The sequence below is a fragment of the Petaurus breviceps genome, unplaced genomic scaffold (assembly GCF_028583685.1).
Source record: "Petaurus breviceps papuanus isolate PSGF00001 unplaced genomic scaffold, PetGlider_PUasm1.0 175, whole genome shotgun sequence".
Classification (NCBI taxonomy): Eukaryota; Metazoa; Chordata; class Mammalia; order Diprotodontia; family Petauridae; genus Petaurus; species Petaurus breviceps.
Window position 1 is genome coordinate 31993488 of NW_027185764.1, and position 26387 is coordinate 32019874.

Here is a 26387-nt window from a genome sequence, read left to right on the forward strand (position 1 = left end):
TTTAACATCCAATTATGCTTTATTTACACTCCTTTTCTTACAGTATTCATTATTCATATGAAAGACTTTGGATAGTTATTGAAAGTTTTAGCCTCCTCCTCAAGTTCCTTTACAATTTAATACACAGTGATCTTTCCCTTCCTCATTTGGTACATCTTGTCTGCAAAATTCAATGTAGCATCTTACTGTAAGTGCTTTTTAGGGTTTGGGGTTTTTCTGTTTGCTTTTTGTTCCTTTTCGCAAGGGGCAGCAGATACGTTGCTCAGATCTGTGATTTCATAAATGTGTGAAACTCCTGGTATGGATATTCCTACCATCGATACAGATTAGCAACTCATATTCAAAGTCTAATATTAGGGAGTTAATTGGAGTCCTTAGTAGTTAAACTGACTTGCCCATGTTCTCTCAACTACTATAAACAGGCAGGACTTGAACCCAGGTTCTTCCTGACTCCAAAGCTAATCTAGATACTACTTCAGGGTGTTTCCTATCATAGCTATAAAGTGTTCAGTGTACTATAATTTTCCAGACAACTAAAATTTCAACCTTTGGAAACAATGAAATGCTTTTAAACCATTTTCAATTGAGATGATCTTAGAACATAATATGCACTTCCCTGCCTTCTTAGAACATAGAAATAATTAAAATGATTATTAATGACTCAAGGTCAGTTTCATGAACTTTAACAGGGGGGGTGTAATGGACTAATAGGTGGCTATTGTGGTTCCACTACTCACTATACCTGTGACCCTGGGCAAATCTTTTAATCTCTATGAGTCTCAGTTTCCTTATCCATTAAATAGAGGTTACCTTCCCCTCAATTTCCTATTTCATCAGGATGTTAGAAGGATCAAATGAGGTGCCATATATGAAAGTGCTGTATAAACTAAAAACCTACATACATATTTACATATGTGTGTATAGTATTATTGTCATAATATCATGATGACGACCTTAAAAGCAATTGATTACTGCATGCTTTATAGCAATTGTCTCCTCCTTGGCTCTCAGCTATTACTTCTCAGTATTTCAGCTTAACAGTGGCACTTCATACCTTTTAAGTTAACAGTATTAATTTTACACAAAATTCTTGCCTAAAAGTAGCTTCACACCTATTTTATAGTAAATTATATATGCCTTATGACAGTTATTTCTCTCACAGCCTTTTTTCCCCTTAATACTAAGTTCACAACAATGTTCTTAATGATAATTAGGGTTGCCAGAAATCTGACCAGTGGGTAAGTGGAGTGTTACTATATATGAGCCTTGCTTTCTAATTTTTCCATGTATAGATCTTGACTTCTACACTAGATCACAAATTTCTTATGGCCAAAGGCTGTTTTATATTCCTTTTATATTTCATAGTAAACAGAATAGTGCTAAATAATAAGTTCTTACTGACTAGGGTACAGAATCAGACTGAAGTGTTAAGACACGTAAAGATAGTCAGATTACAAATAACCAGGACACACTAAATCACGGAACAGCACAATATCAGAAAATTTTAAATTACAGATGGGCCAAAGGGCCATCCATAGAATCATGGTGGGCACAAGCAGGTGGCAGCATTTTGTCAATAATGACTCAAGTGCTAAAAATGTCCTAAAAGATATTTTCAATGACATACCCAAGTAGGAAAAAGTAGACTATTTTCATATTAAGAATGAGAGTCAATAGATGAATTGTCTGAGTGGTATATTGACATCCCTCAGTTAGGAAAGATGCCAGTGCACTGGATATGCTTTTATACAAGATTTATGGGGGCAAAAATCATATTGTACAAGATGGACAAAGAGAGGTTGCAAACTGAATCAGTGGCAAGAGTACTCGTGCCAATAAAACTGAGGATCTTACAAAGTAACAAGTAGGTAATCATTAAAATTTTACTGAGAACCTAGTAGGAGTAGAAAGCCAATCCTAGGTCCTTCAAACCCAAAAGCAAAGAAAAGATTGACTCAGGTTTTCAAAAGGCACAGAATCACAGCTTTGTAATTTATTTTAATTTCTTGAATTGAAAAGCTTTAAGTTCAAAAATAATTAAATGCATAAAATAATTTTCTTATTTTTCAAACTTGATGAAAACATTTGTTTTATTAACCTTAATATCTGAACCAAGCTTTCTGATACACTCAAGCAGTAAACAACTCTGGTTAATAAATGAGCTGGTCCATTTGCAAATTTGTTTACTTTTTCCCAAGATTTTAAACATAGTGTTTGGTCATTTTTCAGTTGTGTCCAACTGCCTATTATCCTATTTGGGGCTTTCTTGGAAAAGATACTGGAAAGGTTTGCCATTTCCTTCTCCAACTCATTTTACAGATGAGTAAACTGAGGCAAAGATGTTAAGTGACTCTCCTAGGGTCACACAGTTAGTAAGTGCCCAAGGCTGCATTTGAGCTCCCATCATCCTGACTCCAGTCCTGGTACTCTGTCCTCTGCACCACCTAGCCACCAAGTTTAAACATATCTTCATTCTTTTTTTTTTTTTTAATAGTATCTTCTTCTCCATGGACTCTTTAGTTAACAGGATGTTTTATGTTTTGTCCACAAAGGCAAAATCTATGAGTCAAAACAATTATTCAGAAAAAGTGATGAACATAAATATCACCTGATAATTTAGATCTTTGTGGACAAAAGGGAGAGATTAGATAAGTAAGCTGAGAAAGAGCTGGCTGGTGAATGGAGTGATGTCCATGTGCTGACAAAATTCTAGTGGAGTACTATCTGTATTCTTGTTCTGTGAAACTTTTTTTAATCAGGGACTTGAATGATACATAGAGACATTTGTGGATGACATGAACCTGGGAAATGCCAACTAATAATAATAAATAATATTTATAAAATTTATATATTATATAAATATGTATTTATATAATAATAAATAATATATAAAAATGAACAAATAAATGAAATCCCAAAGGGTACCTATTGCCAGGTTAGAATTATAGGTCCTATCTAATAACACAGCTTTGGATAGATAATAAATGCTTGCTGGCTGACTCAATAGGGATTAATGTAAAGCTTGCAAGCATATTTAAAAGCATAGCACAAGTCTGGGATAAGAGAGACACGACTAGAAAGCAGCTGATATGAATGAAAAAAGACCTATGGATTTGGGGGAGTTACAAGTTCAATTTGAGTTAAAAGTATGCCATGGTAGTAAAACCAGTAAATGTTCAACTTCTTTTTCAGCTTAAAGCATAAAAATCTATCAAAGGTCATCCAGTCCAACTTTACAGAAGAAGAAACTGAGGCCCAGAAAGATTAAATGACTTGCCTAAGGTCATACAGGCAATGTCAAAGGTGAAATTTAAACCCAGGTCCTCCAGCATTTTCCACTCTATTACTGTGCTTAACAGAAAGCAGTGTAGGGTTCAGAATGAAGGAGACCCAGCCAGACGACAATTGGGATACTTCAATTCTGGGTACCACGTCCTAGGAAAGAACAGTGATGAAGCTGAATCACATGTACAGGACAAGTAAGTTGATGAGGAGCTGTGAAGTTATGCCACACAGGGTTCAGAAGGACCTGGAAGTGTCTAGCTTATCCAAGATTTGAGGGATGGGAATGAGAGAAGACAATCTTAGCAAACTTCACCATCTGAACAGGAATTAAATATATTTTGTTGTAAATAGAAAGCATAACTAGGAACAAATGCCAGGAGTTTCAGAGAGGTATATCTTGGTTACCAAGATAGGAATTCTCCACCTCCAGAGATTTTCCAAAAAAAGACTGAATACCCACTTGATAGAGACAGAGTAGAAAGGGTTAGACAACATCACCACTGAAAAAAATTTTTTCACCCCCACAGAATGCTCTTCCATAGAGCTCTTGTGTATATTTTATCCAAATAACTTCCTTTGGTAATTTCCCTTCCTTGGAATCTCTATGAAGTCTATGTGGTAGGGGTATACTTACTAAACAGACTCATAAATCTGGCATGATGGATTTACGCTGCTGTCATCACTGAGGTACAGAAGGGGTATACGTAGATCTAAGGACCAGTTTGTATTTTTCTTTTTTTCATAGATGGCCACAGTCAAAGAACTGTCAAGCCAACTAAGTGGTGTCCAGCATCTCCATACCTAACCAGACTGGTCATCTAAAAGCAGACTCAGTCTGTTGCTGGGACCTGACTTAGAGCCTTTCCAGTATAGCAGAATCTGCCAGAGTCCAGTACTCTGCTAGAATAGACTTCGAAACTCTGTGCCTATGTACTACCAAAAGGCAGAGAAGTATAACTAAAACACTTAAAAATTACATAGACCAAAAGTAAGCATAAAAAGGTGACACTATTAAAGGATCACAAGAAGTCAAATTTCAAGCAAGCTGGGTATGCTCATTAAGAGTAGGTAGGTGGTAGAGTAGATAGAGAACTGACCTGGAATCAGAAAGATCTGAGCTTAAGCCTAAGACATTTACTAGCTGTGTGACTCTGAGCAAGTCACTAAACTGCTATTTGCCTCAGATCCTCATCTGTAAATTGAGGACACACTAGTGAAGGAAATGACAAATCACTCCAGTTACCTTTGCCAAGAAAATCGCATGGACAAAGTCATGAAGAGTCAGACACAAGTGAACGACTGAACAAGTGCGTTCATTGTCTTGTGGACTGAACAATAAAAGATTCAAAGGAACATCTTAATTATAAGTATAGCAGGGAGGAAAAATATTATTTACGTTCATTTAAAATCTATTTTCCTGTTATAATATGGTGGCAGACTAAATAACTTAGCATTGCTGAAATACTTAAGAGACTATACCTGCTAGTAAGATCAATCAACACACATTTATTAAGTGCCTACTCTGTGCTACGCACTAGGAATACAAATACAAGAATTCTATCTACCAATTCGACTCCCAGCTGATTATTAGGAAAATAAATGACCAAAGTTTTGTTAGGGATGCAGAGTCATGGATTTCATATGGTACAAGTGAAAAGAGTACTGAGACCGGGAGTCAAGGGACTTGAGTTTGAAGCCTGGCTCTCTTATAATCTCTGTGATATTGGGATATTTACTTTCTGAACCTACAGTTTCTTCTCCTAGAAAACCAGAAGGTTATATTCCATGACTTCCAAAATAGCTTCTAGCTCTAAACCATGTCACCTAATATTACAGCTCTATTACATACAGAATACTGTGCCGGGAACTAGGAGATAAAAAGAGATAAGATTGAAGAGGTTACCCACTAAGAAGGTTAGGGTTGCTCTGGAGACCCTAAAATACCAAGAGGCCAGGTCCTGCTGAATGAATTCAACTCAAGTCTTCTCAGCCAAAGAATAGTAAAGTTTATTAAAAGTTCTCTTGCATTAGACACAGAGTAAGTCTGTGCTAGGTCATTCTATGGAGCTCTCACACCACATAGTGAGAGATAGGGTCATATACAGAAGGTTGTGGGAGGAATCTAGGGGTGGTCTAGAGGAGGAGTTTGGGGGAGGGTCTTTAAGAGGAGTTAATGAGGTCAATGAGTGATTAAGGGAAGGTACCTGGAGACCACAAACAATGGTGGGCTAGGCCAGTTCAAGGGTGGGAAGTCTAGCAACAGATCTGCCAAATCAAATGGGATGATTCAATCAAGAGTCCAAAGGAGGTTCCCAGAGCCTGTACCTCAAGGACTCAAGGAGAGTTCGAGGGGGCTCCCAGAGCCCATACTTCATCAAGATGAGATTCTCCACCCTTAAAAAATTTAAAGCTTACCACATACCTTTCTAACCAAGTCATATATTGTGCCCTTTTAGATACTCTGTTGTTGAGTTGTTTCAGTCACATGACCCCATTTGGGTTTCCTTGACAAAGATACTGAAGTGGTTTGCCATTTCCTTCTCCAGCTCATTTTACAGACAAGTAAACTGGAGTCAACAGGGTGATATGACTTGCCCAGGGTCACACAGCTAGTAAGTGTCTAAGGCTGGATTTGAACTCAGGAAGAGAAGTCTTTCTGACTCCAGGCCAGATACTCTATTCACTGTGCCACCTAGCTGTCCTTAGACAGACACTCTACCATCCAGCCAAACTGCATGGAGATTGTGTCTCATAATCTTTTTCTTTCTGTTTGTCTTTGATTCTATGTCTCTTTCTCTGTCTCTCCCTCCAGGCCAAAATTTTGACAAGATTACTAAACTATGTGAAGTAGAGAATGCAGAGGATGGAGGATAATTAGATTTTAGTAAAGCTTTTTATAAAGTATGTCATACTATTTTTTTTCTTTTTTTCATACTATTCTTATGGAAAAAGTAACGAGATTTAGATTAGATAGGAGTACAATTAGATGGATTCAGAGAGTAATTGGTTGTTTAATCTCAAGGACTCAAGGTCTTCCCCATTGAGTGCCCATGGAGACAAAGAAACAGGTGGCAAGTTCATCAAATTTGTGGATAACAGGGTCAGGATGCAAAAGGAACTAGAAAGAGATAAATGAAAAGTCTTACACTTAGGTTTAAAAAAATTAACCTCACATATGAGATGTGAAAGGCATGGCTTGATGGCAGCTGTTCTAAAAAAAAAAAAGACCTAGGGGTTTTAATGAACTGCAGTCTTAACATAATTCAACAGTGTAATGTGGCAGCCCAAAATACTAATACCATCTTGGGCTACATTAAAAGGACAGCTTCCAGGAATAAGGAAGATAGTCTCATTGAATTCTGCCCTAGACAGATCTCATCTGTAGTATTACCCTCAGTTCTGGGTAACAGGGTTTAAGGAGAATATGGATAAGACAGAGAATACCAGAGGAGGTCAGTTAAGATGGTGAATGGCCTTCAGTCCACATCATATGAAAATCTGTTGAAGAAGTTGGGTATATTTCAATATAGAAAAGAAAACTCATGGGAGACAAATGCTGCCATCAAGTATTTGATGGACTGCTGTGGAGGAGGAATAAGGTTTGTTATTCCTGGACCCAGAAAAAGAACCTGGGAGGATGCAAAAAGGTAGATTCCAGCTTTATATCAGGAATTAGGACTGTCTAAAAGTAGAATGAACCCTCTCATAGGTGGAGCATTACCTCCCCCCCCCACTCCCTCCCCATTGGAGGTCTTCAAGCATAGCAATTTCTTTGGTAGATGGGCTGGATTCCTTCCCTTCCAAGTCAATTCTAGGATTATTTGAATTTCAACCCATTCTTTAAAGCCCAACTCAAATTCCATTTCCTATACAATCCCCTCATTAGTAACAACCTACCCTCTTTATTAATTAAGACTCTTTGTTTCATAGTAACCTATCCCCACACAGTACTTTGTTTTGTAACTCCCTAATACTCTTATATATGATATGTCTTTGTGTTTTATCTGCCTTAACAGATTACAAACTCCTTAACAGCAGAGGCTAAATTTGATATAAAACTATCTTTCCTGTAGTGTCTAGCACTCTGTTCAGCACGCAGTAGGTTTGGTGCATTTACTATCACACAATTGTGATCGCAGAACCCCACTGAATTGCCAAGACAACCAAATCACTGGCTGATTCACAATGAAGGTCTGTGGCCAAGTAAGGGAGAAGGATTTCCTGGCTGTCTCAGTAAGCTTCAGGCAAAAGTACTTATCCACTTCAGGAGTTCCAGTAACTATTCCAGTAAAAACCTTGAAAAATAGGAGGAGTCAATAACTGCTTCCAAATTGGTTGGACTCCAATTACCGAAACTCATTCAATGTCCTTCCCGGCCTTCCCCCCCCCCCCCTTTTTACATAATCCATCTATAGCAAGGGTTACCCTTTAAATTAGAGAAGATGCTTTTTTTTTTCTTCTTAAGAACAAAGAGCCATTTATAAATCCATTGGGAGGGGCAACACCCAAAATTAGTGTCTCTCCATGGTCATGTGTATAACTTGGGAGAATATTTAGATAAACATCACTTTGAAACTGGATTTTGCCTGCATCATGATATTAAGGTCAACAGGAGCCTGAAGAGTCAAAACCTGATTTTGGTTATCATCTCAAAGAAACAAAAACTTATTTTTTGAAAGCTGCACTAGGCAGAATTGCACTCTTAGAAATTTATGTTACAAGATATTGCCTTTGCTACATTTAAGGTTTTTGTAACTTTACAATCAATCAAATTCATTCAAATACTTATTTAGCACCAACTATATACAAAGTAAATGATGGCTCTGATACCGCCCTCTCTTTGTGTAATCTTAAAAATTGTTTTCTTGAATTTTTTTTCAAATTAACGAACACAAAATCACAAATACAAAAAAATGGCTGCTTTACACAAATTACAGTTCCTATCAGTCAGCGCATCAGAACATGCACTAAAAATAAGAGTAAAATATCTTTATTTTATCATATGTTGCTTATATTACTTTAATGTGTTTATAAGACATAAATGAACTTTAATCATATTGAAGTAGTTTAGTACTTTTTTCTTCTCAATTAAATTTTGAAACGTCTTCATTTGTGATGACAATTTATTTTGTGTCATAATCTTCTATAACTTACTGAACCAGTCTTTACTTACAGATCAGTTCTTCACTATTTCCAACCAAGGAAAAAAAAATTTAGTGAGCTTCAGAAATTTTTAACATGGTTACAGATTAATGCCATCTCCAAAATAGGGCAATTTCATCAAACAGACCTACAATGCAAATTTCATTTCACTACATAAAATGTGCAAAAAAAGAAATTGGACATGCTACTGAACCTCAAGGTTTTTCAGTTTGTCTTGGTTTTGTTTTCTGTAAATCGTATTTTTTCTAATGGCTAAATATGCTACAATACCCATTATTTCAAATGAGGGTAAACTATGAACAATAATTCCAAATAAAATTAGTAACAGTTCTGGTAACTAGCAAACATTACTTTCTCTATAAATGACCTCTTTGGATCTAATGACCCAAATCTAATAATCAGACTTCTTAATATACTTCAATTCTATTAACAAATAACAAGAATTTATTATGCACCAACTATATTATAGGCCATGGAGGATACAAAGACATAAAAGAAAAAGTCCCTTTCTTACCTGAATTTACCATCTACTAAGGGAGACAGCACATACATATGGAAATATATAGGAAATTAGAACAAGGTATGGAGGGCACAAGCACTTGAGGGGAAGGGATATAGGGAGAGAATCATCAAGTACAAGGTAGTTCTTGTACTCTCTTAAAGTAAGCAAGGAATACTAAAAGGTCAAACTAACAGGAAGGAACACATTCTAGGCATGGAAGGAGGAAGGGACTGACAACAAAGGAAGAACAAGTGCTATGTGAAGAAAGGAAAACCAAAGTGGGACAATTAAAGTAAGGTAAAACAAGTCTGGAAAGGTAGGGTAGGGCCAACGTCATTAAGGGCTTTAAAAGTCAACCAGAATAGCTTCTACTTAGTTATAGATGCAACAGGGAGCCTGACCTACTGAACAGGAAAATGACATGGCCAGATCTGCCCTCAAGGAAAATGACTTTGGTAGCTGCGGGGAAGATGAATTGGACTTGGATAGAGATGGGGTCCAGAGATCAACTCAGAAACCATCACAATCCAGGTGATGAAGGCAGAAACCATAGTGGTTGCTGTGTGATTATGAAAGGGATCAAGAGAGAGATTATGGAGATAGAAATGGCAAGATTTGGCAACTAATTGGGTATGTCTTGTGAGATAAAATGAAGAAATGATGATAATGCAAAGTTACAAACCCAAGACTAGAAGAATGGCAGTGCCTTTAATCATAATAGGGAAGTTCAGAAGAGAGATGGATATGAGGGGAAAGGTAATATTTTAGACTTGATGATGTCGTGATGTCATGTGACATTCGGTCTGAAAGGTTCAATGTGCAGTTGGCTGTTGCTGTGGCACTAAACTTAACAAGAAAGACTAGAGCTAGATATATATTTCCAGGAGTCATATGCATAAGAGAAAAAAAAAGTATATTATATGAGTTCCAACTTAAAATGTGGTTTTTCTTAACTCTCCAAGCAATCCAACCTTCACTTTCTGTATTACTCTATAAATGATCTTTCACCAATTTAAGCAATAAGGTTTAAAAAAAAACACTTGGGAGATACTCAGTCTTTCTTTCCTTTTCTTTTTTTTAAAGGCACTCATTGTCATTGGAAGGAAAGAGGTCCCATCAAGGGCTTAAAGTCTCCCCTCTACCTGAATGTTCCCTATTGACAAAAATTGCTTAAATATACTAAAAAGTTTGTGCAGCCACCTTTCCAAGCAAAATATTTTTATAGCTCCCAACATCTCCAAATGTACAAGACTGTTGGTTAAGTTCATCTAAATGTCAGCACAAGGAAATGTATTTTAATCATCGAGAGAAAAAATATTGAAGTACCAGCAACCTCAAAACTTCACTGCATGTAAATACACCTTGGAAGTTAAACCAGGAGAGAAAACAATAAGCCACAAAGTAAACAACAACAAAAACACAAACAAAAAACCTAGAAGGAGAAATGTTCCCCCATGAATTTGAAATAACTAGAGAATGGAGACTGGATTTTTTAGAGATTGTATAGTTTATCCACAATGAAATGAAAAATTGAAAGAAAAAAAGTCAGAAACAATAAAAATTTAAAACCCTTTGTAACTACAACCCTTTCTAATCCTTCCCTCCAAAAAGAGGATGACCAGAACAACTGGGTACCTTAGGTAAATTATGCCATATACATACTTATATTACATAATTCCCAGTTTATCACCAAAAGTAAAGAGTAACTATGAGTTACAGCCCTTTAAATCTCTAGCTCAGCTCACAGATCATTTCTACTAGGAAATCCAGGGATTCATTGACAATGTTTTACATTGCCCACTTCCTTTCCCCTTCCAGAAGACAGATCTTCATCTTTCAAAATGCAACTATTTAGAAAGTATCTTTCTCTGGAAACAAGGTATAGTCAGTGTCCATAGCTGTTAAACTCAATAAATTTAAAGATTGCTTATAAACCAGTCACACTGGCTATTTCTGCTTAAATAAGGCTCTGCATACTAAAAATATCTTACTTAAACTAGTTAAATTCCCACTTACTAAAAATTATGACAATATTCTGTCCTATCAAAGGGTGAGGATATGTCAGAAAATCTTAAAAGTATAACCAATCCTCAAGTATTTGAAAAGTCAAAAGAAACTAAAAGATTTTCATCAGACATATTCAAGTTTCACCAAAACTTAACCATTAAATTTAAAATGAATTACTCGTTGACAGTATTATTTAAATTCTGAAGAAAAAAGATTTGACAAGATCCTCAGTACATTCCATGTGGTGCCACTACTAACTTGGTACTTGTGCTTGGATAAATAACTAACAATCTGTGCCTCAGTTTCTTTACATTTAAATAAACCTTTAGGATATACCAATCAAAAACACAAAACAAAACAATGAGGACAGTAGGCTGTCCTCAGATTTGGGAATACCCAGGTTCAAGTCCTGGCATGATCCTTCTCCAGTGTGTGAACCCTGGCAAGGAAATTAATGTGTCAGTATCTAGTCAACTCCCTAAAACCATTAATCATAGAGTAAAACCCAATCTAAATTAGTGGAAGACTTTCTCTCACTGCAGGACCTGGTTCCCTGTATAGGTCCAGTCAAAAAAAAAAGTAAAACTTGCTGTTTTGATTATTCATTTAGTTCAGTAAATGATGAAAACACTGATAAAATGAACATTGTAGAAAAGTAAATGTGATCAAGTCTTTAACACATGAAAGGACATCCTTCAATCATATGTTGATCTCATTAGAGAATGCACCCCAAATTAGATTCTCCAGTTTGGTTTTAGTTTGCAGTTAAAATTCAAATATAGTCTTTTCTCCGTCTTATTCCTACTCTGAGCAGAGGCTTTAGAAGGACTTTGAAACAGATTCACGTCAATGTCTTTGTATAGTTTCTGCCAAACCAAGCAGGTAGACACAATGGAGAAATAATAAGATATGCAGAGTCCATAAATATAAGTGTATTACTATGTATTGATAGTGGACCACTAGGCAAAGAAATTTGACTTAATACAATCATGTTACACATGGTTATGAAGCAGACACTAAGCATAGGTAATAACTCAAACTATTTGGAGACAGAATGTTGAATTCTTAGTCTAGTACCTATTAACTTATCAGTAACTTATTTTAGAAGATTTCTCAAATGTATGATGCTTTAGATGAAAGAATATCAAACTACATACTATACATACTCCTTATTGTTCATTCAAATTATTTTAAAATATTATTATTTCCATAAAGACCTTTATTGTAAGTTGGGTTACCAAACGCTGTCCCATATGATAAACTAAAACAATATGACAAGTTTCAATAAATCCACTGGAATCTACTTTAGATCAGAATTTACTGATCTAAACAATTACCATCCCCCAAGTTTTCTACCAGGACTTTTTACCTTATTAATTACTTAGCAACACTGCATGCATCTGATGGCAGCAACAACAGCCAAGTGAAGAACATCAATAAACTAACAGAATTCTAACATGTTTATGGCCATAATTTTTCAGGTCCTTGAGTCTTTGAACCTAAGTTAGTTTTCATGATTGATCTGAGACCCATGAATGATAATTCCAGGTAAACTCAGCAAAAATTTTCAAACCTAAATTTGTTGCTTGAGAACTGATAGAAGAAGGTCTGATATAAGTATATAAAGAAGGAAAATGTGAATTTATTTAATATATTTCCTTCTGAATCCTTACTAAGGTATCACCTTGACAACATTTCTTAGAACAGAGATTCTTGTCATGGATTGCACAGATGGTATAAAGGATCCATGGATGTGTGTGTGTGTGTGTGTGTGTGTGTGTGTGTGTGTGTCTGTGTTAGGATCCAGGAGCTTGGATGGGGAAAACAATCCTTATTTTCACTTTGGTCTCCTTTGTAATATTATGGGTTTTTTTTCTTCATTTTATGCATTTAAAAAATTAATTTGGGGGAGATTAGGTGATGCAGTGAATAGAGCACCGGCCCTGGAACCAGGGGGACCTGAGTTCAAATTCTGCCTCAGACTCTTAAAACACAAAAACTAGCCATGTGTCCTTGGGCAAACCACTTAACCCCAACTGCCCACCAAAAAGAAAAAAAGAAAAATAAAAAAAATTTAATCTAAAGAAAGGATCCATAGGACAAAATGCTCTAGCATCTCTGTTCTAGAATAAAAGCAAACTGGTCATTGCTTTAAAAAAAAAATTCCAGGCCAAAATAAAAACATCCTAATAACAGTAGTGAAAATGCATGAAGCTGATGGCCCTACACATGCTAATTTCAAAGATTTAGTAAAACAGTACTACTGCTACATTAAAAGAAAAGTAGTCAAAATTACCCAAGAAACTATTACAAAAGAATTCAATTTGGTCACACTTGCTCCTGGGCCGCATGTAGCTCTAAGAAAATTCCCTCTCTCTAGATGTCATATCTTGTGACAGCCATACAATGAATAGGAAGAAAATGAACAGGCAACTCAAAGGGGAAAATAGGAATTAGAGAAGAAAATAAAGCTTTTTTAACCTTTTAATTATCATCATCCAATCCTATACTTTGTTTTTGTGTCTGACTCCAAAATTTTATAAGCAGTCCATGTTAGCTGGAGGTCACCAGCATCAGGAAAGGAAGTGAAAAGGGGGATGGATGGAGTCAGGCAGTGGAAGAAAAGTTCATGCAGTTTCACACACTTCATAAATAAGGGGATACAGACTGAAAATTATTTCACCAGTACTGGAAACTCCTAGGGGAGGAAATTTTCTCTACCAATTGAATTTCTATACCAATAAGTTCCACATTCTGTAATTTATATTGTAGAGATCTGCCTAGAACACTAAGTGGTTAAGTGACTTGCTCAGGGTCACACAGCTAGTATGTATCAGAGACAGGTCTTGGACCTACATCTTCTTGGCTCCAAAACCAGTTCTCTATTCACTGTACGTTGTTGCCTCTCTATGACTTCATAAGTACATGCATAAAAAGTTGACAGTGTTCCTGGAAACCTAAATTCCAAGCATTTCAAGCTCTGGGAGTCTGAGTTGTGAAAAGTCACATCTTTAGGAGCCTTAATAAATCCACTCCTGGGCAGATCCTTCTTTTAAGATCTAAAGTTAATAGCTATGCATAGGTAAAGTTGCTGATTTTTTTTTTAAAGCAATCAGGGTTAAGTAACTTGCTCAAGGCCAGTTATTTCTGGGTGTGGTGCTAAGTATCAGAGCAGGAATTCGATCCCAGATCATCCCAACTCTGGGGCCAGTGCTCGCTCTTGCTGTGCTACCTGGCCGCCCCCGTTACTGCTGATTTTTAACCTCTTTTGAGACTTTATTTGGGGCAGTTTCACAGTTACACTCCATGAAAGTACAGAACTTAATGAAGACATGGAGGATGGGAAGTTGTCTCTAATAAATATTAAATCAGAAACTTTTTAAAAAAAAGGTTAAATCCAACATCAATCATTTGAATAGTCAAGCTATAAATCATTGTTAATATTCAAAGTATTTCTATATAGCTAACTTAAATCCTTCAAGCTTCATTATAAACCCATTCATTTCCTTAAATGTAATCTTCAATCCTTTTTGTGCATCCCAATAAAGTTCCCTTTTTTATATATATACATATACCTTAGTATATAATCTTTGCAACCAAGAATAATTTCATTTTTAGAAGCTACATGCCATACATTAAAAACTATTTACTTGAAATTTTTTAAAATTAATTTTACACTTAAGAGTGAAAAACCAGAATAATAATTACTTGGTTATTTATTGAAGCAATATGAAGTTGATAGTCATGAAATCATTGGAAGATGAACCATCCTCCAATTCTACTCAGTTACCATTAGCCTTGAAATGTATCATACTTGACACAAAAGGGAGGATTGCTAGATGTCTAAATGTCTATATTATGTCCAATTCTTTTCAAGCAGTTAAGGATTGACTCCATTACCAAGTATTAAGAATACTGGCAAGAAATGAGCTAGAGATAATCATGACCTGTTGTAACCTATTTGTAGTAGGTTACATGATACCTTTCGCTAAGAAGACAACATGATCCCTATTCCTTGATTGTATCTTCAAATTTTTAACATATCATAATATTCCTTGATTGTATCTTCAAACTTTTAGCATATCATAAATTACAACTATCTAAACAATATCTTTTACCAAAAAGCATGAATGAATTCTTTAAATCATTTTAAAATTAAAAGTCATTAAATCTTAAAAAGCAAAACTACTAATTTCTTATGTATTTTGCTTGCATCAGTATAGGTAATCTTACACACTAAATAAAACACCTACCTGACAGGATTGTCATGAGGATCAAATGAGATAATATATGTAAAGCACTTTGCAAACTTTAAGGTACTAAATAAATGTTACCTATTATTAATTAAGGAGAAGCTCCATGCTACCCAAAATGGATTTTTGTTTAAAATATCTTTACACTTCAGGTTAAAGTACAATTTTGGTCTCAGTCTTTGTCTTCCTTTACTTACTGTCAATGCAAATGCAATTATACATTTTCTATGAATAACCAAAAATGAAAAGGCATTTTTCAATTTCTCTATTTTTATAAATATCTTTTAAGATGAATCATTGTATAAATATGTGGTCTGTTACTATGTGACTTAGAATAGCGTAATAATTAAAGACCATATTAATAATGAAAGACTAAACTATTAAATTTTTGCTGGTACATAAATTGGGTAAAATAAAACAGAATATAGTACACTTTCTCTACAATTTTCTTTGTATGGAATTGTTTGTTTGATGATGTTCTCATAAATAAAACTAACATAAAATTTCAAAAGTGAGGTTATCAAGATAATAGTTCAAATAGACTCTGCCAGAAAAGTTATCTAAGTTGTCCTAATGTTTAAGATTCCAACTGAAAACACCCTGTACAGATAAACTAAGTTATTTAAAAGGGAAAACTGTGAAAGTGACTTTGCCATAATAAGAAAGTAGCATTATTAATTGAAACCTATATAAAATTAAAATACAGACTAATAACTAAACAAATACAATTTTTGAAACTTCTTTTGCACAGTAATTGCCTGTATCATTCTACCCTTTCATGAACATAAAATTCACTTAAAAAATAAATGGTTTTTACTATTAACACATTTTATAAGTTTGAATATAGCCATTTACTTATCATATCCCCAGGTTATTTAGTTACATATATAGACTAATCCAGAGATGTAGAGTTTACGTAAATTGTGCATGTCAATGCAATGCTATGTTTGTTATTTAAGAAAATTAAATACATATAAAGACAAATAAGTGAACACAATCTAGACATTAAACAGAAAAACAAACCGCTTATAACATTAATCTTTTTTTTTCCGAATTCTTCACAACTGTATTTTATTTCCACACCATTAATTCCATTTTTTAATCCTTCTTCTGGGAAAGAAGGGGGTAGGGAGAAAAATCATAAATTATTAGTAAAATATACTTTACCCTATCATCCCTCCAAAAAAAACTAGCTTACAAAATGCTAAGTGTCTGGAAATATTTAATTAGACCTTCTTCCACCAATGTCAAAGCAAATATGTACTTGACAATAGTGAGCACCATATACAGTATTAGTATTATGTAGTATATCTTCAATTTTTGTGTTTTGAGTCTGGGTTCTCATATGCATAATTTCTTTTATGCTGAGTTTAATTTCTTTTATATTCCAGGCCTATCAGCCAATAATAAGCTGAATTGCTAATGTGCCTTTATGGTTTTTCTGACAGGGAAGGAGTAATTGGTAAAGTTCGCTATTATAAAGATTTTTTTTTTCATTTTGCACCGGAATTTAGGCCCTTAAAATGAAGTTGCAATAAATTCTCCATCCAGAGTAATTCTTCCACTACCCCAAGTACAATGTTCTAATTTTGGGGGAAATTCATTCCATTTTCTTCCTATGTTTGAAGCTGCAAGACACATTTGGTCCACTATTGCGCAGCAACTAAAATTTAATGTGTTTTTTCATGCTGAATTGGTTTTATGGGGCAAACTGGCTTTGAAAGTGAGGAATAAACCTTTAATATGGAAAGGAGGAAAGGAAAAGGGTATATTTTCCTTTATAGCTTTGCAAAAACACATAACAATATTACTATCTTCCAAGGATTCACCACAAACCTTCCCCTAAATAATTTGACTTTTTATAGCTTTTTTAATAATTTATATATCATACTTCTGAACTTAATTTTAGGGAAACACATGAAAAAATCCCTCAAAATGGTCTTTTTCAAAGAAAGATAAGAAATTCAACAAATTAAAAAACTCTCAACTATCAAGGATGTCATTTCTAATACAACCTAAGCAATATATGAAAGAAAGGTCTTGTGTTAAAAAATAATTCAAGAAATCACAGGGATGGAATGACATTTTGTTTCTAAGTATGGTAAACTACTATGTTTTTTAAAGTACAAGTTCAGTTCTGTCAAACTAGATTTCTGCAGCTCTGGAAATCTTGTCATCCATTAATTCACCAGTCATATCTAAGAAGTAACCTATGCCAGACTTAACCATAAACATATTTTCTTGTGGAGAGAATAAAATATTTTCTGCATAATTTGACATATATCCAAAACATTTCACTTAATAATTTTTTGCTATAAAACTAAATAAAAACCAACACTATAATGTTACAAAGTAGACTCCCAATGATGGTTCAAAAACTGAATGAATTTAACAAGCTACAGTATTTGCTTTAAATGAGGTAACATTTAAACACCGGGATATGGTCTTAGATTTTTCAATTAAAAGAACCACAACTTAAAAAGGAGAATTTCCCCAAAACTGTCCTCTCAAGTTAAATGTATCATTTTATTATTACAACTTCATATCTGAGAAATTACTCTAAAAGGTTCTGTTTCTTTTTGTATCTGATTCATTTACCTATGCTTTTATACTTTCAAATTAAAGTCATATTAAAGGATTTAAATTAGTGAACATTCTACTCATCTATTTGAAATTTGCCATGTAGTCTTAGGCTCCAGTATGACTTAATACAAACAAGTTAAAACCTATAATAATATTACCATACTCTTTCATAAATACTGTTAGAGTTTATATCTGATATTAAGATTAAAAAGGACAATATCACATTTCTTACTATCAGACCCCTACTACAAGCTACTGGAACATTTTCAAAAATAAATAGGGATTCCTCATTATTAGGTTTCCATCTTTATCTTCCACAAACTTTTGAAATTTCCTAAGAGTCACCCTGTAAACCAGCACACACATAGGGGAGGCCAGGTGGCACAGTGAGTAAGAACTCTGGCCTGGAGTCGGGAGACCAGGGATCAGTTCTGGCCTTAGATACTTAGCACCCACACAAAGTAACTGGCTGTGTAACCTTGAGCAAGTTACTTAACCCCAATTGCTTTAAAAAAATAAAACCAGCACACACATCCCAACCTTCTCATCACAACCATAAGACCAGACCAACATTGATATAAACATTAGGACCATAAAGAGATCTTGAGAGGTCATCTAGTCCTATTCTCTCATTTTACAGATAGAGAAACAGGTCTAAAGAAGTTAAGTGATATACCCAAACCAGTGCCTGGGATTCCAAATCTGGGGATGGGGGGGTGGGGGGGGCCGAGGGAAGTGTTTCCACTACACCTAACTTTATGGTATGAATTACTGAGTAGCAATAAGTATAGTCACATCAGACCAACCCTTATTACTACAATTTGTATAAAGTCTGAAACTTCTCATCCTGTAACATTATACCCTACATCAAGTGTTTATAAAGTAATTAAATAAGTACTTAATAAAGCAGTATGGTGCAAAGACTAGAAAGAGCCTTGAAGGTTTGTTTCACCTCTGATCCCTACAGGAGAGACCCTGGGCAAGTCACTGAATCTCTCAGTGAGTGACATAACAATTCTAAAGACTAAATTGCAAAGGAATTGATGACCTCTATGGGTAAGTGGGCTCCTCCACCACACAGATGAAATCACAGATCTAATAAAAAAATTAAGAGTAAGGAATCTCTAAAAGAATACTGCAAAAGAATAAAAATGCTGACTATTTTTGTGATCACTAGGAAAAAAACAACTTTTGCACTCATATAAGTCCTTTGATATTCTCCCCAATAAATTCCTAATGCAGAATCAAGATTATGGTACAATTATTGTTTCTTTTATCTTCTGAGAATTTCTAACCACATAAACATAATTAGGACTAATTCAAACCTCTTTGTAAATTCAATCTACTGTAGGAAAAAAACACATATTAATTAAATCCTACCCTTTACTACGTTTAGTAGAGAGGCTACAGTTTCATACTTAAACTATACAAACTTAAGAAGCTCTGACCTTAAAGCCTATGAATTTGTTTTAAGTACTGTGCTTCAAATAGAGACTTCCTGAAGGAAAAGAAAACATAACTATGCATATGCATTTATCAGTTATTCACTATCAGCACGAATGTTGCAAACTCCAGTTAGAAAATATGCTTCTCAGCAAATTATAAAACATTTCCTTTATCTCATACTCATGTTTAGAACTCATTTTTCAGAAGTTTTCTATCCATACTATGTATGAAGTACCTAAATCTAGGATCAGGACTAGTACACATTACCTTTACTGAAGCAAGATATTTTTCTTTGCTAAAGCACCCTTTACCAATGAAGTCTGGTAACATCTCTACTCTCCAACAGAAGTTCAGATTCTCAGCCTAAGAAAGTTGTTATACTTTTATGGAATTGTTTATGTTATACTTTTATGGAAGTATACTTATAATTTTTATGTTATACTTTTATGGAATTTGGAAAAATCCAAATTCAATCACAAATTAGAGAATGGGGAAACTGAATGTGTAGGCTTAATCCATCAACTAAAAATTCACTGAAAAGACAGCTAGGTATATGCTTTAAAACAGAAATTGCCACAGTCATCTATTTTTCCCCAGTTCCAAACAATGTTCAGCTAAAAATTAATGCAATAAAAATTAACATTCTGCAGTAGTCATTGTCAATAGTTCAAAAGTGACCCACCCACCCGAATTTAGTACAGAAAGCAAATTCCTTCATGAAGGCCAGAATTCCTGATGCCAATTGCAATGAATGGGAGAAGGAATGTATTTAAATCAAATAGCACCATCTAGCAGGCCCCCCATAACTTTGCTTACAAGGGTAGTTATTACTTAGGACTATAGAACTAAGCTAGTTGCAACAGCAAAACTAACTAGAATCAATGTTTGTTTTCATGTATTAAAAGTTTACTAAATGTTTATTTGTATAGTGTAACAAGAGAAAACTTGAAAGAGGGGGGAAATAAAAAGGAAAGAATGAAAACTTCAGAAAAGGAAAATTTCACAAATGCTTCAGAGTATAGATTAGATGCATCTAAAATGCATTCCTTTGCAGGAGTCCATAGCTGATAACTCAATATAATTCAAGTTGTTTCCTAGTTCATACATTCCATAAGACAAATGAAATAATGCCAAAAAACTGATCAAGTCCCTCGCCCCCAATGAGTATAAAATATAGATACTGTATAATCATCACAGAGGCAAATGTTTTAATGAACGAAAACAAACTTCCAAACAAGTATTTTTCATCATGTATTGAAATCAATTGATTAAATCATAACATAGGTTGTTTCTAACTCCAATCTCAGGAACTGCTGTCTGTTAAATATGCCCGGGCTCCTTTGTGGGCTTACTACCTCAAGAGGCTCTACATACAGCTACTCAAAAAATATCTCCACCGAAAACTGTAGCATCTCTTTAGGCAGGCACTCTCTTAATGTTTTTCTAACATTAAGGCCTTTTACTAAGAGCTCCCATAAGAAATTGTGTATGTTGCTGCCAGCAAGAGGTTTAGGTTTTCCTATCCTTGTGGCAAAGGAAACTTTCAGGGGAAGGCTGCGCTAGGGAGGGAAGCTCAGTCACATCTGAGCTTTCCACTTTCTTTGTACAGCTACGATTATTATGCCCTAACTTCGGCTCAACACCTAAAGTACGTTTCCTTAGCTGTTCCCAAATTATTTCACCTCCGGCCTGAGTTCCTATCAAGTACGGCATTCACCAGAATAGCCCCACCAAGAGGGTTATGGGGCGCTTACCGATCACCTACCATTCTATCCCTGCACCACTCAACCCTGAGAAAAGAAGGGTCTGTTCCTCTTTACCAACAGCCACCTATTCTTTTTTTCATTTTTAGTAACGTTCAAATCAACCTTACGAGTACATGTGAATAGCGGGCAGCAACCTTGCAGCGCAGTTTATAGAGCCTGACATCCACGAGTCATGGGGCCCTCTTTTCCTACATGACTTCTCTTCAGTCACCGCTGGAGCGAACACCTGTATCTCCCCCTCAACCCTGACCAAACAGCTCTTCCCTAAGGCGAGGGCTTTTACCCTCAAAAACCAAACAACAACAACAACCAAAAAACCCTCTTCCCAGCTACCTCCCGTTCCAATAGCACATGCACTCTCCCATAAGCATCCGCCGTTCCAACAACTTGCATTTCACGCTCCCAGGGTGCCTGCACCCCTTTGCACCCCACTGCTGCAACAAACAGCTCCCTTTACACTGTATCGACCACAGTCACCGCTACAATCCCGCTTTGCCAACCTCTCCAAATCCACCCACCTTCCCCAACACCACTCCACATCAACAGCTTCCCCCAGCCTGCAAACCTCTCCGCCAACAACCACCCCTGCTGCTGCCGCCGCCTCCCCCCTACCCCCCAAGCCGGGGCTGTCGCGGCTCCCTTGACATTTGGGAGACATAAAGTCTCCATAAAAAAGTTCTCGGTTACCGGCAGCAGAATTAGGTTTGCTACGTGAGGGCAAAAACACTAACAACCTCCACAAGGAGGTTCCTCCTCCCAAAGGCATGCTTCCCCCCTGCCCGACCCCTCCCCAAGTTAACTCGGGCTTCCAAAACAAAAACAAAAAACTACCAAACTTATAATCCACCTTCTCTCCTTAGCCCCTACCCCACCTCCTCATGTTTTGTTTTGTTTTTCAAATACAGAACATCCCCAGGACGTCGGCAGAGAAAGAGCATGATCTCCCCCCTCCCCCCAATATCCTGACCAAACATCTTCATCTCCTGCCCAGTCCTCTCCTCCCACGATGTGACCCCTGCCAGCAGGCTCTTACCTGCCCCTTAACCCTGCTTCTAAGCACGCCTTCCCACCGCAGCCTGCCCGGCCCCGGAGGACAAGCGCCAGCCCCTCTGCCCTCCTCCCTCCACCCCTGCTTCCCCAGGACCCCCCGCCCAAGCACGCCCCCCCCCCCCCTTCCCAGCCTCCTGAGCCCCGTCACCCAGAACTATTGCACCCTCCCGGTACCTTCCCACTCCCCGCCCAAGCTTCCTTTACCCCAACCCGGTCCTCACCTCTATACCCCATCTCCCTCTTGAATACCCGCACCCTCACCCCGATTTGAGGTGCAGAGCCCTCCACCCTCCACTCCCCCCACCCCAGGGCTGCTCTTTTAGTCTCTGCAGCCCTGGAGCCCTGCTGCAAAGTTACTTTGTGAGCAGATAAACCAACGGATGATTTCCCTCAATCACCCAAACAAGTTTCCATCCCCACCACCACCCCCCGACACACACAGTCGCTTCCTTCGACAGCCCCCCACTGCCGCCCTACTCGCCCGAGTGCCTCCGAAGCAGCCACTACCCCCATCCCCCCCCCACTTCGTACCCTTCCCCCTCCCATCCCACCCCCGTGGGGGTGTGCGGGCTAGAGGGTGTGGGGAGTGGTGGTAAAGAGGAGAGACGACACTTACTTCTCCCGGGCCTGGCTGTCGGACGGGACGGCGCTGCTGTTACTCTTGCCTTTGCCGTACATGCTTGTGCCGAGAGCAGCTCCCACTGTCACGCACCTGTCAACCCATCACAGCCTCCCCGGGAACAGCCCCGTCCCCATGGCGACCCACGCAGCCACCCCCACCATTGGACGCCCCGGGCCTGGACCCCGCCTCCTTCGCCTAGGCAACGGGCGAGACTGACAGCTTCCACCCCCCACCTCTCCCGACGTTCTGTAGCGCGCGGTGGCGGCAACAGCCAAAGCCGCCGTCTCCTCCCTCCTTCCCTCCCTCCTTCTCTTTCTCCTCCTTCCCTCCTCCCTCTCTCCTTCCCCCTCCCCCTCCGAACCCCGGCGCAAGGGGGGAATTAGAAACTGCTCTAGAAGGATTTTAAACAACTGGCTGTTCCCTCCACTGCCGCCCCTCCCCCCGCGCCGCCCGCGCGAGGCTCCTCACTGGAGAGAAGGCGCCGGGAGGAGGGGAAAGTGCGGCCTGGAGTCTCGCAGGCAGGAGCCGGCGGAGCCGGAGCGGACGCGGCCCCCAGACTCTGGGGCGCCCGACAGACACGCGGCCCCAGCCCACCCCCGGGGCTCCCCGCTGCGCCCTAGGAACACTGGCGGGGGGAGCAAGGAAACGGGAGATGAACGCCTCCCCCCTCACCCAGGAGGCCGCCCGTTCTGGGAGCCGACCCCATCCCAGGGGGGCGCCCCCAGCCTTGCTCCCGGAGGCCTCGGCTGCCCTGGGGCGTGACTCCCCCCCCTCCCGCCAGCGCCTCCCCCCCAGCCTGGGCGCTGACCTCTGGCCCCCCCCAGCCCTGAGCCTCGTCCCAGGCCTTCGGAGGCCTCCTAGGGCCCTGCCTGGCGCCTCCCTCCACCCCGGGAGGCTGTGATGGGGCCCCATGACACCCCCCCCCAAACACTCACACATAGGCGTGAATTTGGGCCCCAGGTGTGGCCGAAGCCACCAGAGCCCCCGAGGTGACCTCTGGGGCCAGGCCCGGGATAGTGGGAAACTGGGCTCACAAAAAGCCCCCACCACCACCAAAAAATAGGGGGGATCGCCCTTTCTGGAACCACCCAGCTCATCATATTTTTGCATATGTGGGAAAAGTTTAAAACATACACACACAAAACAAGCCAATTCCCAACGGATCTCTCTTTTCCCCAGCTGAAATCCCCGGCTTGGAAATGAGGCTGGGTGCAAATGTGCAAAAGGAGCCGGAGAGAAGAGGCTGCTGCTCCTCGGGTGGGGGGAGGGGAGGGGTTACGGACGGGGGGGGGGGGGGAGCCCTGGCTACTCCTGATCCCTAGCTTTAAGCACTCTGCATGGACATAAAAATGCATGGAGAGATAGACAGAACTGAAAGAAATGGGATTGTAGGGAAGATTGGCAGGAAGGGACCAGAATAAAACAGCAATAAAAGGGTAAGGAAGGGCAAGTGAAGAGGATCGGGGGGGGGGGAGGCCTTCCACCAAGCATAAATCAACCAGACTTGGGAAATAGGAAATAACAAAGACCAAGTACATGGAGAGTAGGGAAAAGAAGGAAACTAGGCGGGGAGAGAAGAAATGAAGAAAAATGAAAGGAATAGAATTGAATCAAGGATAGCATAGTCATAAAGGAGAATAGGGTTAGGATCAGCATTTGTTATCTTACTGATATAGAAAGCTCTTAGATGAGGAAATTCCCTCTCTGTAACTCAGAATTTTTTGAGAGTTTCTAGAGCACTAATCGCCCAGGGTCACAGGGCCAATAAGTTTTGAGAAGTGGGACTCATCTTCTTGGCTGGAAAATCAACTCTCTGTCATAGCAAGGCTGACTCTAAATAAGCAGGGAGATCTCTAAGAATAAGACTAAAAATAAGGGAGTAACGTACCCAATTACATTGAAAAAGAAAAAATAGTAGAAAAAAAGCAAAAATATGCAAACAGGCAAAAGTATAAAACTAAGGCGAAAAATCACATTCACTTGACAATATAAGAAGTATTCCAAGAAAAATGTTTGCCCATTTGTAAGAATATGAAGATCTTTCAATATCTCTGATGGCCTGTTTGATTACTGTATGTAATGAGGTAGATCAACCAGTAACTCCCTCTTCATTTTTTGGCCAAAACTTCCAAATTCTTAAGCCATCTACTGATTCCTCAAATTCTATCATCAAGTTAATATTATTTGACCAGTGTTCAAATATTCGATTTCCATTGGCTCCAATCCAGAAAATTATGGGTTTAACCTACAGGTCCATCAGCCATGGAACCCTATAGGCTATTATTCTTGGATTTCAGGAAAAAGAGTTCTGGCTGCCATCCCATCCTCATGCCTATACCTGCAGAAGAAATTATTTCCCCTGAAAATCAAAAAGCCCACTGGTTTTCAATAATTTAGAAACCACATTAGCCACTGTCTTTGCCCTCAGACCTAGATATGGATATGGGGGGAAAGGGGAGGGAGAGACAGAGACAGAGAAATTGAGATTTAAGTCATGTTTGTGCAGATGATCAAAGACCATGGTACATATATTTTGACTATCTTCATGGCAGACAGTGAACATTTCAGCTGAACCAATCTGTGGTAAATGGCACCTCTTGCTAATACAGGAAAATGCTTTAATAGTTTTAAATAATGATTGATCAAGTAATAATGTTATAAATGGAAACTACCTCCAGGGTCAGATACCCTAAAAGCAGGTTATAAGAGCAGAGACATCAAACTAGAATAAGGTTGAATTGAGTTGGGCTAAGCTGGATTGGGCAGAATCCTAACTGACTCATGGTGTATAACTACACAATTCATAAGAGGGACTACTGATCTTTGTAGTTAAAAGCCAACAGAATTAAGGGGATAGGAAAGGGAGTGGCTGGTAGTAGGGCAAAAAAAGCAGAGTCCTGAAACAGCCTGGAAGGGGGAATGGGGAGAGCTCTTTCTTTCCCAGGGATTTCCTAATCTCTAATTTAAGATCCATCTAGAGTAGCTCTTATATGAGAATTCTCTCCTCCTCCTCCTCCTCCTCCTCCTCATCATCATCATCAGAGTCCTTCTCAGACTCCTCCTTCTTCTTCCCCTTGTTCTCCTTCTCTACTCATGACATCTATCTGATATTCAACAATTAAAAGTGAAAACTCAAGGATCAAAGGCCTGGGCTGATCCCCAACCTGAGGGTGGGGACTGATTATGTTGTATGAACTTTCCATGGTGGATGACTGTATGACCAAAACATATAAAGATATATACAAGATTTTACCATACATAACAACATGTATCCACAGCTTCAGATCCATTATTTCCTAAATGGTTCAGTCACTTTTGCTTACCTTTTGAACTTTATGGTAGGGAAAAGGAGAAAGAATAATGGAAGGGATGTTTACTGGCCATTATTTAATTTATTCATTTTATTGGTTTTGACCCAAATTTGGTACATGTACAGAGGCCTTTGGGTAGTGGCACATTTTCTTGTATTCCCAAAACAAATAAATTACAGACCTGCACAGTGGGATATGGAATTCAGAACAATTTGGTCTTAGTATCTGGAAAGAACAAAATGCTAAAAGGTCTTAGTTCAGAACTTGCCAAGTTAATGTCACAGTTACCTTTATAAGAATGTTATCATACAATAAATACACAAAATAAAAATATAAGTACACAGTGTATGGTAATCTTAAAGCTTAAGTAATCAAATAAATTATCATTAAAACATCTCT

The 26387-nt window shown here is 38.2% G+C and overlaps 1 protein-coding gene across 2 annotated transcripts in view; it reads right to left on the reverse strand.

Moving 5' to 3' along the window:
• Window positions 1–22827, reverse strand: part of SSBP2 (single stranded DNA binding protein 2) — a 423889-nt gene extending 401062 nt beyond the window's left edge. For both annotated transcript variants that reach the window (XM_069085038.1, XM_069085037.1), the window contains exon 1: window positions 22672–22827. In XM_069085038.1, coding sequence (XP_068941139.1) covers window positions 22672–22733 — 62 coding nt within the window. In that variant the 5' untranslated portion in view covers window positions 22734–22827. The remainder of the gene's footprint in view (window positions 1–22671) is intronic.
• Between the last annotated feature and the right edge of the window lie 3560 nt (window positions 22828–26387).